This window comes from Embiotoca jacksoni, unplaced genomic scaffold (genome assembly GCF_022577435.1).
Source record: "Embiotoca jacksoni isolate LCO1_2020_lvr unplaced genomic scaffold, fEmbJac1.0.p SCAF_1, whole genome shotgun sequence".
NCBI classification, from domain to species: Eukaryota; Metazoa; Chordata; class Actinopteri; family Embiotocidae; genus Embiotoca; species Embiotoca jacksoni.
Window position 1 is genome coordinate 13,347,188 of NW_027185229.1, and position 15,643 is coordinate 13,362,830.

General features: G+C 40.3%; 1 protein-coding gene across 1 annotated transcript in view; it reads left to right on the forward strand.

Annotated features, from left to right (window-relative positions):
• The window catches only part of LOC138213116 (copine-9-like), a 162,067-nt gene that overhangs the window by 80,404 nt on the left and 66,020 nt on the right, over window positions 1–15,643 (forward strand). Inside the window, exons 7-9 of the mRNA XM_069174034.1 lie at window positions 5,380–5,443; window positions 11,129–11,232; window positions 11,893–11,997. Coding sequence (XP_069030135.1) covers window positions 5,380–5,443; window positions 11,129–11,232; window positions 11,893–11,997 — 273 coding nt within the window. The remainder of the gene's footprint in view (window positions 1–5,379; window positions 5,444–11,128; window positions 11,233–11,892; window positions 11,998–15,643) is intronic.

Below are 15,643 nucleotides of genomic sequence, written 5' to 3' on the forward strand. Positions count from 1 at the left end.
AGGATGAATTCATGGCGCACAGCCCCGCCAATGTCAAAGAAAACCCCCCATGCTGCTCTCCTGACCTGATGCTCCTTTTTCAGTTTTGTACAGTGACGTTCTGCCCCTTGGAAACAATTGCCGATTTCCAGAGTTCAGTGCCATGCAGAGCTCCATTTGCAGTCATACTAGGAATTCAAAGTGAGGTGAACTGCAGCTTCTGTTGCCTCAAGTTTCACGGTCCCCAACATTAATATAGCTTAAGTAGCCTGGGTATTATTTCAAAAATTATTCAATTATATAAAACAAAAGGAAATAGCTTGGGGCTTCTGTGTAGAGTTCTGTAACTGTGTGTTTGTGTGTGTGTCTGTGAGAGAGAGAGAGAGAGAGAGAGAGAGAGAGAGAGAGAGAGAGAGAGAGAAGAGAGAGAGAGAGAGAGAGAGAGAGAGAGAGCGAGAGAGAGAGAGAGAGCTTGTATAACAAGTGTGGGAGTGGGGACCCACATCAGGCAGTGGAAGGTGTGGGAGGAGGTAAAGAAACATGTGGGAAAACTCCTGCTGAGGGACACACACTCACATACACGCCTGCACACACTTGCTTCCATCTTTCAATTTTTTTCTTTATCTTTGCTGTATTGATTTCTTCCATTCTGCTTTGCTTTGGCTATACTCAACCACAGCTGAGCTTTTAGAGCAGTAGCAGAAATGTGAATAGGAGCCACTGTGAGAAGCAGTGGCATTGTGTGTGTGTGTGTGTGTGTGTGTGTGTGTGTGTGTGTGTGTGTGTGTGTGTGTGTGTGTGTGTGTGTGTGTGTGTGTGTGTGTGTGTGTGTGTGTGTGAGTGTGTGCACGTCTGTGTGTGCCATGGTGCGGGTATCCCCACCAGACCGCATGACCATGTAAAAGTAATTATCAGAGATGCCTGCAGACACTCATACATCACTGTTAGCATTGTTTGTTAAAGTGGGAGTGACAGCAGAGATTGATTAAAAAGGAAACCACACCGAGAGATAATTGGAAGTGTGGGAATGAATTATTGTTGCAAGTGAAAATGTTAAAGTTTTACTTACAATCTTGCAGCCGGGTTTACTTGACTGTGTTCACAAAAGACAGAAGAGGACACAACAGACTGACTGTGAAGAAAAAACACAGTTCAAGGGTACAGAAATGCGCCTTTCAATATATGTTTGTGTGCAATATTATCATCTGCAGTCCCTCCAAGAATAATTGGATTGCGTGTTTTTGTGCCAGTGTAGGTGTCACAGATGTTTACAGCAACATCCTTGAATCTCAGCCGGCATTTTAATCACAGTGCAGCATTAGACGGATGGAACGAGGGGATGGAATAAATTGCCGTATCATGCTGAGATAAAGTGGGACGAGCACCTACCAGGAATTACAGAGGTTTTCCCACTTTCTATTTGGGTTCAACTTAACTTGAAAACTTTTAATTTTGCAGGGTTTGTTTTTTTTGTCAGTGTGTAATCCCATTGCACACAGAGCAGAAATATTCTAGACAATGAAGACAGAAATGAGTCAAACACTTGACACTGCACTTACATACTGGATATAGAAATATGTGCAATATTGAACATTCTGGGAGCTCAAACTTGAGCAAGCATTTACAGTAGCTTTTTGAGACAACAAGCTTCTTCACCCTGACATGGTAACAGACAAGAAGTGGCCATCAGCAAATTAGTGAACTGATCAAATGTCTAGTTTGTCAACAAGTGTCTTGAAAAGTCTATTACAGTTGTCAAAAGAATAAAACTTGAAAGACAACTAGGCACGCTAACAGCTGTTCACAATCTTAGTTTAACATATCAAGCCCCTGAAAGAATGTTTGATAGGATTTTAATAATTACAGTTATTTATCTATTTATTTAATTAAGAAAACATATTCATTATTATTATTTTTTTTTTTTTTCATTTTCTGTTCACATCAAATTCAGATTTCACACTGAAATCATGGTGTTTTTTTAAGAGGTGTTACAAACTAAATCGTTGGACCTGTGGTACAGTATGTGTATCACTGGCAGTATGGAAGGCGTCTAACTAACTAACATACTAACAATTTCACTTCAACTGGCCTAAGTCCAAAAAATTGTCATTCAATTATATTTTATTGCAGACAACAGTTATTACATATACACAGTATGCAATGTGTGTTTAAGTGACAGCTCAGATCGTCCTCTAAATCTGTGGAGACAGGAAACAAACTGGGGGAATATAATGGATATATTCTTGTTCAAACAGATATAACATTCAGTCCATAGTTTCATTTTATTAACTCCCATTCTGTCTGCCATCTTCCTGCTATTTTCATTATTTCCTCATTTTGGTTCTCTTAATGCTGTATTTTCAACACAGTGAAGTCACACATCTTCGGGATTAGTGCAACATTTTCTTTTAAGTTGAAACATTCTCAAACTCAAAGAGATGACTTTTGTGTCACAGAACACAGTTTATAAAGAGCGCATACAATCCCTATGATTCAAACATTTGCTTTGTCCTCTGTTTGAACCCCTGCAACAAGAAGCTAATTTGATTGGCCATGATTGAAGTCGGCTGTGAAACACCGAATTATCTATTCTTCCTACTTCACTGCACCACCTTGCGCCACAGATGCGTCTGGGTTTGTGTTCACCAAAATACCAAACAACTGGCCAGGCCTACTTCTGCTTTTGGCGCACCTGCGATTGCTCTGCACCTGCGCTGCACCCAGGTGGATGAAAATAGGGCCTTTTTGTTGTCTTAACAATAAGCCAGAGGAAGTCAAGAACCATGTAGCCTGCTCCATGAAGCGTTTATGAGGATCAAAGTAGGAAACCTTGTTATTTATAGAGCTCTCCATGAAAAAAGTATGTTTTTAAACAGTCATGGAAATGGTTGACATTTTCAACATCTTGGAATAAACACAAGAAACACATCATCCCCTTTGAAACAATGCCTACAGATGAATGTGCAATGATTAAACAGATAGCACACAAAATTGCCATTTCTTATTTATTTTCATAATTTAAACAATTAAAAACAGATCAGTCACTTGGAAATAGTTATCCCACCTACAAATCCATAAAATCAGAATCAGGGATTAGGTGCCAATGATGAGAGCTTTCGTAGGGATTTACAGGTGTAACTTTGTTTTATTCAAACCTCTGACATCTTGGGTCTATTGTTCTCTTTTTTTTTTTTTTTTTTTTTTTGTCTGGTGTCATTATCCCTAGATCTAAAGAGCTCTCGAAGGCCGTCAGACAAAAAGGTTATGGATGCTTATGAGTCTGGCAAGGGATTTAAAAAGCTCTCCAAAATAATTGAAGTAAATATTCCACTGTGAGAAAAATTATATTGAAGTGGTGTAGATTTCAAACGTCTGACAGTTTGTCCAGGACTGGACTGAAATTCAGTCCAAAAGCAGACTGTTTGATGCATAAAGGATTAGAGGACTGGCAGGTAACTCTTGCAATGGGCATGCATCTACAATCACAAAATGATTCCACAAATTTGACCTGCAGAGGAAACATGCCAGGAAAAAGCTTTTAAACATTAGAGCAAAACTACAGTTTGGAAACCCCAGGCATCTTATGCATAAACGCATACGAGGGGATGTATAGAAATGAACGTGATGTGAGAATTTTCAGGCCTTGGCGCAAACACCAGACCAGCAATGACAATATGCAGGATGTGCCGCACGATGTTGTCCGGCTCTGTAACTTGGCAATTTCAACCTGCAAAGTACTGAAACTCACCAAATGTTTCAAAATAAAGTTTCCACTCCAGTTTTTGAAATATGTTTATAAAGTAGTCTATTAAAAACCATAATTAAGTCCACTGATCCAGTATAACAGGTTGGTCATTAGTGTGGATAATACCATCAGAAAGGCCAAAATAAAACCTTGAGGAAAACACTGTTATTGCCACCCTCCATAATTTGTCCTATATGACAGTGTAAAATGAATGAAAACAGCCGCTTAGAATACCCACACTTTTTCTATATCTCTATGTTGTGCGCCCTCCAGCTAATTTTCCAGTTGCTGTGCCAGCAACAATATTCCCTGGAAAAGACTGAAGTTTTCTCCGATTATGACATGGAGATGTTAATGCACATCAAAGACTATATAGTTGCCGAAGCGCACAGAAATCTATGTCACACAAGGACGGGAGGTGCACAGATCCAGGTCCATTATACACATTTAGTTTCTCTTTATATACGTTATATAGATCAACTGTTTCGTTAACATTCAAACCAGCTGTATAATTTGTTCTACTGAGCCATAACTGTTCCATATGCGACTTTTATTTGTAAATGATATTTGCAAATCTACATTTCAAATAATATTCCGTTCAGAATTTCATGAGCGCTGTCTCCCCAACATGCATAGCGTAATGCACAGCATTAAAGAACTGCAGAACAGAGTGTCAGTTTTAAAAAAAATGATCAGATTGTGTGTACATATTATTTGAGTAAAAGTGCTGCCGTGAACACATCTGTGCTGTCAGGCGCACAGAGTGCAGCATTGCATTTTGTTTTGTTCAATTTAAGTGAGATTGACAAAATATAAACGGTAATAAGCAGCAGTTTTGATGACTTATTTGCTTATTTATTTTTAACTGTGTCACTGCACTTATATTTTTAAGGACTTATTGTTTTATGTAGCTTTTTTTCAATGTGACAAGAAGTTACCCCCATGCAACACAATTTTTAAGTCTGTTTTTAGGTTGGTTTGTTGAATGGATGAACACACTTGTCCACACTTTCTGTATTTCAAAGCATCACCTGTCCTAAGGATGCTACTGTTTGTCAGTTAACCCTTTGCACCCTGGAGGTCTCTGTACTGGGACCAAGCTGTATCTTTTTTTAAACACAATGCATCGCAATTTTTTAAAGGAGGATATGGAGGCTGCCTGGTACTACTTTACCATGACTACAGTGGATACAGCATTGTTTTGCTTCTTTTCTAGTTAATTCAATTTGGTAGAATTGCAACTGAAAATGTTTAGACCAGCTTCAGTAACATCTCATTGTTGTAAAGCTGTTTTTTTTCCCCTCCAAATTAGAGTTCAAGTTTTAATTAAACTTTTTGCCGGTATTCTTTAAGTGTTAAAGGGGACAGTGACACTTATTGAATTTTTGTATTCGCCCAAGTGTCTGTTATGGATATCTAGGTGCAGAGTAGTTACTGACTGTGTTTTCTTCAGGTGATTTTATGACAGTAACTCAGCTAAAATTTACCCCACAAACAAAAAAGTACATCCTGGTCTTGATCTTAATCATACATAATTATTTTCTAGGTATTATTCCATTTCTTGATAACAATATTTTGGTGTGCAGCATGCTGTGACACAAAATTACCATAACTAATTCCTTTAGCAGCATAACATCTTTCTTTGTCTCCCTCAGTGGGATCCCTGGAAAGAAGTGTGGAACCATCATCTTCACAGCTGAGGAGCTCAGTAACTGCCGGGTTAGTATTAGATCACATTCTGGACGCTTACACTTACACACACCTGATGGTACAAACAGCTCAAGACAGGGGTCAGAAAGTTAAGCACTGCAGTCTGAATGCATAAGCATCTTCTGTGTTTCCATTTTTAACTTTGCCAAGTGAATTTAAATGACTTAAGAATAATTTAGTCATTTGCATCAAGTGGGGGGGAAAGTCAGTTCGTACTTCTCCTTCAAAGTGACTACGAGAGCACCTCATGAATTATTAATGACGTCGTAAGTGACTTTTCTTGCTACGCTTGGTAAATAATTGGACCCTCCAATCAAAGAGCGTCGCACATCCACGCACACACAAACCATGGTATGCAATTTAACATGCAAACACATGCAATTACAGCTATGCTAATGGTGGTCTGATTACTGAGGAAGTCGTTTTCTGTAATGTACACAGACTTAAGTTTAATATTCTTCACTTCCAAGTTTAATATGACTATTAAACTTACACTCATTACATATAGTAGTATTTAGGCCTCTGGTACTTACTGTACAAATATCTGTCTCTTAATAAATTATAATATAACAATCCAGTATGTCTCCACCTTTTGCACCTGTGAGATTTCTCAAATTAATCAGAGAGAGGCACTTCACTCTACTACAACTGGAAGTTACTGTTCAACTGTGACAACTGGAAGAAGCCAGAGGCAATATAACCGTGATCTTTTATCTTAAAGTAAAAATACTGTTGTAACAAAGCTTTTTACCGTGGGCTCCCCAGTACAAACAACTCAAGATGACTTTGAACAGAACAGAGTCTTTCATTTCCCACATAGTTCAGAAACTTAAGACAATCAAATAGCTAGCAGTAAAAGTGTGCCTGTCGTGCCCGGCCTTGAGCACACACTAAGCCACCTCTATCTGTAGCCGGTAGCCTCCGAGTCCTTTCAAGTTTCAGCGGCCCCCCGACCCAGCGCACTGTTGCTGATATATACAATATATAGGGAGAGAGAGTAACCAGTGAGCACCAAACACCTGAGCTACTCACCCCCCTCTGGCACCGTTCCCTGAACCACTCCATCTTTCCGTCCTTCAGCTTTATTTTCAACTCTTACTAAAAGTAGACAGAAATTAGCCGCCTGAAAGAGCCATTGCTAACTGCAATAGGGATCTATGTTCATTCACCAAGAACTTGTACCTGCCGAGTCTAATTTTTGACAGAAGCCGGACAGTAATGAGCGAAAAGGTGAACGGAGCAGATCAGCCGGACAGTTAGTCAGACAGAGGAAAGCAAAGAGCATCGGGTGAACTTTCAAAATAAAATACTCGCTGCAGCCTCCCGATTGTAGTAAAATGAGAAATGCGTTCTTCTCTTGCTCAAGGCACTGTATCGTTACAAAATAATTCGGAAGATTAATATTTGTCCAATGACTGAAATACAGCAGGCTGTAACGTTGTCTGTTTGCTACAGCACAAAGGAGGCCTTGGAAATAACAACAATAAACACAAAATGGAAAAAAAAAAATTAAACCATTTAATGTTTGTACATGCTACAAGCAAAACAAATCTAAGGAAAATGACCAAATAGTCTTAAGCAGTCTTATACAGTCTTATTGCGGTCGGCAGGAATGATCTCCTGTATCACAAGGACAGATACAGGAGATCATTCCTGCCGACCGCAATAAGACTGTACAATAACTCACCTCTGGCAAAATCCATCACACAACAATAACACTGTTGTCTGTGTTCTTGGTTGTTTGTATATAATATATATATATATATATATATATATATATATATATATATACTGTACTGTATATACTGTGCATTTTATATTTTTACTGCTATTTTATTGCTTTCTATTATTCTATTATCTATTGCTTCCTGTATGCTGCTGTAGCGAAAAAAAATTCCCCTCGGGGATTAATAAAGTTAATATCTAACCTAACCTAACCAAATGAGGAAGTAAAATGGCAGCCAAAGGTCCTACACTTTACAACAAAAGTTGAGAGCAGAGCAGTGACCAGTTTCCTGAGTCCCATCTTCCATTTTAATTTGGCTTGGACTCTGGTTCCAATAAATATGGCCTACTATCAAAATGAAATGACTTCCTTGAATCGTCCTCACCATGTCCCACTGGGTTATCCACAATAGATTTAAGCTGTTGAGCTAAAGGGTGGTTCACTTCTTACAAGGATACATTGGCATGGCGACCTATACTGCACATGTAACCTTCTCCAGAACAAGTTTTGTTCGACATAACAATGCCTAGCATTGCCGACTGAACAACGCATTCTCTTGGAAAATGGCATCACCAATTATAATACATCCCATTGAGCTTGATGTACTCAAAGTGAGATGGTCTCCGGGGAGGACACAGTCCTCAGAGATCAGCAAATCCCTTTGGCTTTTATTGAATATTCTTTTGTATGACATATAGATTCCACTGTGCTTTTGTATACTGATATCATCTGACAAAAGAAAGTAATTGTTACTTGTACTTGCTTTACTTATCGGATATGAAAGTAGGCCTACCTACTGCTTTGAATTATGTTATCTAAAGTTACTTGCACCCAAAGGCGAGATTGCAGCTGAAAAAAATAATGCTAAAATATTCATACACACCATGATACATCTCAGCAATGTGGTCAGATTTACCCACGACCAAATGATATATTAGGTCAGATATATTATAAGCCTATCAACTGACACATTCACACAGTCTTTGATTTATTTTTGATAGCTGCCCTTCCTGTATTTAGCAGCCGCAACTTCTCTAATTTTAGCCTGGATTATGCATTTGTATAACACAAACCCATTTCCAAAAAAGTCGGGATGCTGTGTAAAATGTAAATAAAAACAAAATGCAATGATTTGCAGATACCATAAACCCAAATTTAATTGAAAATAGACATAGCCAACATATCAAGTGTTCAAATGGAGAATTCTATTGTTTCATGAAAAATATATGCTTATTTTGAATTTGATGCCAGCAACACATGTCAAAAAAGCTGAGACGGACATGTTTACCAGTGTGTTGCGTCACTTGTTCTTTTCGCAACGCTGATAACTGAGGAGACCAGTCGCTGGAGTTTCGGAAGTGAAATGTCCCATTCTTCCATTTCAGCTGCTCAACAGTTCGGGGTCTCCTTTGTCTTATTTTTTTACTTCATGATGCGCCAAATGAAAAAATGGGAAACAGGTCTGGGCTGCATGCAGGCCAGTTTTGTACCCGGACTCTTCGACTAAAGAGCCAATCAATTGAAAGAGTTTTACCTGGTTGCCTCGGAATACACCATTCAAATGTTGTTTTGTGGAGTGATTTTGTGTGGGTCTTTTATTTAAATAAAGGTACACTGTGAAATTACTCCTCTGAAAGTAAAAGTCCTGCTTTCAAAACCGTACCAAAGTAAAAGTATCTAAGTATTACCATCAAAATGTATTTAAAGCAATAAAAAAAAGTAAAGGTACACGATGTACAGCAAATTCTGCCTGTGAGTGTTTTACTCTTTTTTTTTTTATTTGATTGGTTATTTTAATCTGCAGTAATTAATCACATTCTTTAAAGTCAAGGTAAGTTTATAGCTTTGCTGGCCTGGGAGAACACTTTGTCTCTGAATAGTTAACAAGCTTAGAAAAAAACAGTCCTGTTTTCACCTTTTTGATATTTTCCAGCTGATCCAAGTCGGTTTTTGAATAATTTATGTAGGTTTAAGAAGCAAACCCCTTACCTCTAGAGTCAATGGCCCATTTTTTTCTTTTTTTTTGTCCGCCTCAGTGCAGCGCACCGGGTGCAAGTAGGCATGGAAAACGTGTTTAGTATCTTTTTGAAGACAGGCACAGAGGACAACTCCGGCGCAGTGGTGAAGTAGGAGGAACAGATAATAGGAAGGTATGTCACAGCCAACTTCAAACATGAGCAATTACACCAGCTCCCACCGTCCCCTTTAAGACCGCTGTGACGCAGCATACTGTCAGTTTCTTATGACTGAAGTAGGAGCAGACCCGACACCATCCAAACTTTACGCTGGATGAAACTGACATACTGGTCTAGAGGTACAGGCTCGTAATCACCGAATGTATGGTTCTACGAGTCGGCTTCCGTGGACTGATCACTGGTTTGGCAAGAGGTAACTAACATTATGAATAACTCTTCCCCTGGTATTATTAGAACCGCTGCTCTGTGTAGGAAGCGGTTCAGTGATATATAACAGAAAAACCTGCGTTTTAGAAATGTCAAACACTGGCATTAAACTAAATTTCAAAGAGAACAGGAAAAACTCATCCAGTATACTGAACTCAGTGATGTTGAGGACTGAGCGGAGAAAAATTACCCCCACTTAAAGCTCCAGACGAAATACATTTATTGACAACACTGATAAAGAGTAATGACCTCCAAATGTCACTGATGTTGTGTCGTTATTAAATAAACTGCATTAATGCTTTGGGTGTGCCCAATTCATTTTGGACACATTAATTATATGACCTAAACTGCCATGCATAAATTGCCCTGAACCTTCTGTGCATAAATTGCCCTGAACCATCCGTGTATAAATTACACTTTGTCACACTCTGTGGCCTTGCACAGCTGGGGTCACTCAACTCCTGTAGCAGATGGGGTGGAATGGCTGTCTCCTCCATCAGCACACCAGCAGCACCCACCTCCATTCCCTGGCCCAGCACGTCCATGATGGTCTCTCAGGGCAAAAGCCACAGGACGGTGAGGCGGGGAAGGAAAAGGAGGCATTAAATATTATTTAATAAAAATGCACCTTTTAATTTGATTTAAAATGAAGTTCAGTATGTAAACCAGATGAGATGATGAAAAGGCTTTGCAATTGTTACCTCTTTATGTGTAATTTAATTGCAATTTTTTTTTTTTTTTTTTTTTGTAGTTAACCTGAATGCCTTTTATATTTTATGGCTCAGATTGGCAACTGCATCATGACGCATGCCAATTGCCTGTACAACCAACCCAAAGGACAAGAGTTGGCTTCATGATTTTTCTATATGATTAACTAAAATGAAGGTTGCACATAAGAAAGTATTATTTTATATTATTTATGTAAGTAGGATTATATATGTAGGACATCTACCAAACCTGTCTGTGGGATTTTGGGTAGGTCAGTTCATGTGAGCTGTGCCCACTGAAGCAAAAAAAAAAAAACAGCTCCTCTGCCGGGTGCGCCTGACTAAGACCTGGTCTGAGCTGGAGGTTGCACAAGGCGCAACTTTGACGCGAAAATTGCACTGCATCTGCGCAACGTCAATAGCAAACCCCTTGTTGTACCGTTCCACCCATCTTCGCGAAGCCGGGTTCGCCTTTGTCTACGAATATTAAAAAATCAGCGCAAATGGCTTTTTACCACCCTTGCACTGCGTAATAATACCAATGCGCCGGTGCGCTGTGCTGAGGCGGACAAAAACTGGGCCCAATGTTTTCCGATTTTTAACTTGCCACTCTTTTGCCTTTTCACCTCAGTGTTTGTGTAATGCAGACTTCAAGTTTCCACATCACACCGGTGCAAGTATTGTATTAGGCCATGACTGGCTTCCAAACTGGTTGTGATATCACAAATCCTTCTCACAGGCACACAGAAAGTAATACTTTCACCAATAAAGTAATAACTTTATGGTGAAAGTCTGAACTAAACCGCATTTGGAAAAAGTAGTGGAAGGGATAAAAAAATTTTTTTTTGTTGTTTCCCAGGACATAGCCACCATGCAGTTCTGTGCCAACAAGCTGGATAAAAAGGATTTCTTTGGCAAGTCTGACCCTTTCCTTGTCTTCTACCGGAGCAACGAGGACGGGACGTAAGTGTGTATTTCTGTTAGATGTGTTTGTTTACTAGAGTGGCTTTAAATTCTCTGCTGTACAGTTCTTCAGCCAAGCCCAGCATGTTGCTCCTGTCACCACTAGGCAGAAACCTATGTCACCCATTGGTTTGTGAACTGCCATTTTGAAGTCTCAAGTCTGGCATTTCAGCTGTCGCCTTCTTGGCATGACCATATTTGGATGAGATGGAGAGGAGAGAGCGATGGATGTGACTAGAACTGACTGGGAACTTGAGGACACTACACCTGTCCCCCTACAGACCTAAGGCATGTCAGTCAAACCAGACAGGCCTCAGCATATACTGCTTTTTCAGGGCTAATATCCAATTAATGATGTGATTATTGGCAGATGAACTGCCACCAAACTAATCAGAAAGGAGCGAATTTAATAAATTACACCTTAATGACTTAAAAAATAAATTATTGATAGTGTATTTCATGAAAGAAGTTGAATGGGAGTGTCTGGAGCCAGAGGCTTTTCATGTACAGTCTATGGGCACATTCCTTCCTTGGTGAACCCGATGAACAAAAAGTGGCTTCAAATGAACTCCTCTTCTTGACAGAGAGATGTAAAGCATATTCTGTGTGGAACAGAGTATACATCCAGTTGAATGTTGAGATGCCTCTTTCTGTTTCTAGGTTTACCATCTGCCACAAGACTGAGGTGATCAAGAACAATCTGAACCCCGTTTGGCAGGGGTTGACCATCCCTGTTCGAGCGCTATGTAACGGAGACTACGACAGGTGAGAGGACAGCACAGCCAGTATGACAAAATCACACTTTATGTGGGAATACGCAGACATTTTATACCTTGCCCTGTGTCCCACATATTGAGACAATGTACTACATTTTGATCGGCTGTAGTTTTTGAGGACAGACACTTTTCTAAAAAAAAAATCGGGCTTTTTCTGAGGGCTCTTAAGAAAGCACGGAAGGCTGTTATCATGGAGCTGTGTTTGATGTCAGTAAAACTGCGCATGTGAGGGGAAAATTGCGGGTTATTCTTATCACCGTCTCTGCTGCCAGCACTACGCACTGCAGGATAAATTGCGAGTCGCCACAAAGTCACAAGCAATCCAGCATTCAGCAGAATACAGACCGAACTGCACCTTTGACGAAAAGGACCTACGGTGGTGTGATGGAACTTTAAAAGGTCCAGAGGGAAAGTCTTCAGAAAGTCCTGCTCTTCGCTCCTCAACGTCACCCTCACTCTCTCAGTCTTCTCAGGACTTTCCCCTCTTCTTCCTACCCACTTCAAAAAACACCACTGCTTTATGCCGAGGGTTGACAAGAACATGCACGCTGGTACACTCGAATCCTTCTACCATCCACAACAAGGTGACAAAAAAAAAATGGATGCTGTCCGCCACCGTTTTCACCGTTTTCACCTCCACAAAAGAATTCTCCTCTCTTTCCATCCCAATTTCTCCCAGAAGTACTTAAACATCTCCTCTCTTCTTGATTCTAATACTTTTCTGCGCCGCAATTTGGGGGGACTTTCGGCAGGCTGCAGACTGGCATGGCATCCCTATTTTTCTCTCCTCCTTCAACATGGGCTCTTGATTCTTCTTCCCGAGATAGAGTCGCCCCCTCATTCTTCTCCTTTTCTGGACGTTCACGTTCCAGATCTCGGGATTTGTCCTCGTCCTTCCCACATTGTCCTCACCATCTGAGTTCTCTTACTAGGTCTCAGTGTGTGTGTGTGTGTGTGTGTGTGTGTGTGTGTGTGTGTGTGTGTGTGTGTGTGTGTTGATCTGTGTGTGTGTGTGTGTGTGTGTGTGTCTCACACACACCTGCCTTTCTCTGGATGTGTAAACTAGAGTGTACTAAAGGTTTGCGTGTGTAAAAGCACACGCAAACTTCACACCACCTGCGAAAAAAAGGATGGCGTCTTTCAAATGTGCAATTTAACACGCGTTGTCCATTTTGCGTGTTTGCTTGAATGCGTAAATAATATTTCTACTTGGTTGTGCAGAATACTGGGAGGGGAAATGCAAATAGATAAATTTAGCAACCGCAATGATATCTCCTAAACCTGAAAGAACATTTTCACGTTTCATGTTCGTTCTTTTTATTCTTATGTAAAGTGATTTGCCTTTTTGGAGGCTTTATCATATTCAAAAACTCGTGAAAGTGGATACACATATGGTTCCCGGCAAAAAAATTCATATTCTAGTGGAGTCGCGAGTGGGTGCGGCCAAATGACTCGAGAGCGCCCCCTAAAGAGATGCCCCGGCGGCCACATTTACCTAAATTCACAAAATCCGGTGGACACGTGTATCACACCTAGACGCACAAAAAAGTTACATTGCACCGTTACGTCAACTCGACAGGAAGTCCACCATTTTGAATTTAGTTGCCATTTTGGGCGATTCTGACACGTTGTACTTTGTCGAACTCCTCCGAGGGATTTTGTCCCACCGACTTGAATTTAGGTTCTATGGATAGAAAACATGTTTGGGATTAAATCTTCTTAAAATAATTCGTTTTCGTCGATGCGTGTGCCCGTAAGAGGCGGCCATTTTGAGCATCTCGCCATGAAACCAGGAGTTGCTTTAAATCTGATGTCCATGGACCGACCTTCTCCAAACATCACAGGTATGATAGCAGCCCCGCCCTGAAGACCCCTGTGTGGTAATATTCGCTCATAGTCATAGCGCCCCCTGTTGGCCACTGGAAATGACACTTTTGATACTTTCACATTCTACGTTGAGCTGGTTGATCCCATGAATCTAAAGTCGGGTCACAATAACCTAAACATGTAGTTGATGATATATTGAGACATTCGTTCGACTTTGTCAATGGGCGTCGCCGTGACGATGCGGCAAAGTTGGACGTCTCGCCGTGACACAGGAAGTTGATGTTTAAGGTCAAATGATGCTTGAAAAATAGCAACTTTAAATGGGGACGCGCACTGCACGTTGGGGAGACGGCTTCGGGGAGACGGCTTCGGGGAGGCGGCGTGCGGGAGTGCGAGGACCCGTACATCACTGCTTGCAGTTTTAATTATTTATTTACAACCACAGATTATTTTGTGTTTTTTCTCGTAACAGCTGAAAACAAGACTAGTGAGATGAATAAACACCAGATAAAGAGATTTTTCTCAACATGGTAACCCCAAATTTATTACTGATCTGAAAGCAACAATGAACTATACTGAATAATAGTTTTAAATAATAATGAATAAAAACAGTTTTACTAATCAAACTTTATCCTTAGAAAGTGGTTTAAAAATTCTTGAGATGTCATGAGAAATGAGACAATGAAGGAGCATACCGTCAAAGTTATTGAGACCACACCCATCAGACCGGGGTAGAGTTTTCTGCTTCTTTTCTCGGAGTGGTATTGCTGTGACATGAAAATGATACCATTGAGACACAAAAGAAAATAGACTATTAAATACAGGAATTATCATCAATGTCTACATTTTTTCCCCCCATTTTCGCTGTGCTCATTTCAGTGCCACATTATCAGTTACGTCCTACAGTAATCAAAGCATCAATGCTGCTCTGCGTTTTTCAATGAAGTCAGATTTTCCTACCTTCAGCCATCACCGTGGATCTACCTTCTCCAGGTCCCAGGTAACCCAACGTGTTCCTCCAGACCTGAGTTGTGAACTTAAACAAGCTCTGTGATTTGACTCACATCAGATATCTGGGAAACTTCTGGAAGCCCGTGCACAAGGGGCTTCCTATTTCCTTGTATTGTCTTTGGTTTACATGTGAAAATGTGAATCCCCGCAGAGGCTGTCCCGGTTCTCTGAATATACTCAACAGGTTTGTGTATGGGCCGGCTGGTAGCTTTTAGTAAGTGTAACGACAAGATGAGGACATTATTCAAGCTCTTTAACTGATCACATTTGGTTATCTTTACTACGACCATGTAACAAGGTCTGCTTGTTTACAAGGGGGGAGACAAGAAAACCTCTGGAGTGCATCACATCCTTCTATTGTGAAAGTCTCCTCCTCTTGAAACCAAGTGATTTTACATACAAACTAGAAGTACTGTATCGCAAAGCAGTCATAGAAAAGACTGAAGGAATCTGTAAGTGTTCACATGCTTGGCCAATAAAGCTGATTCTGATATAGATGTTGCTGCAAAAAAAAGCTACAAAAATGTTGATGCTCCTCATACATCTGCAACTGGACAGCACAGAAGATCGATGCAATCATCACAGTGTTAAGGTGGGAACCGAAGATTAGTGTCATCAATTACCTATGGTGCTGAATAATGGCCCAAAAAATGATTTTGAAGAACATTATGATGTCACAGCGAAGCTGACCTTGGATATAACATGTCATGACTTCATTATTTTATCCCTTTAGATATTTGGGGTGGTTTATGGCCACCAAGTCTTTTAAGAGATCGCAGTGACTTTTGGCCACCTAA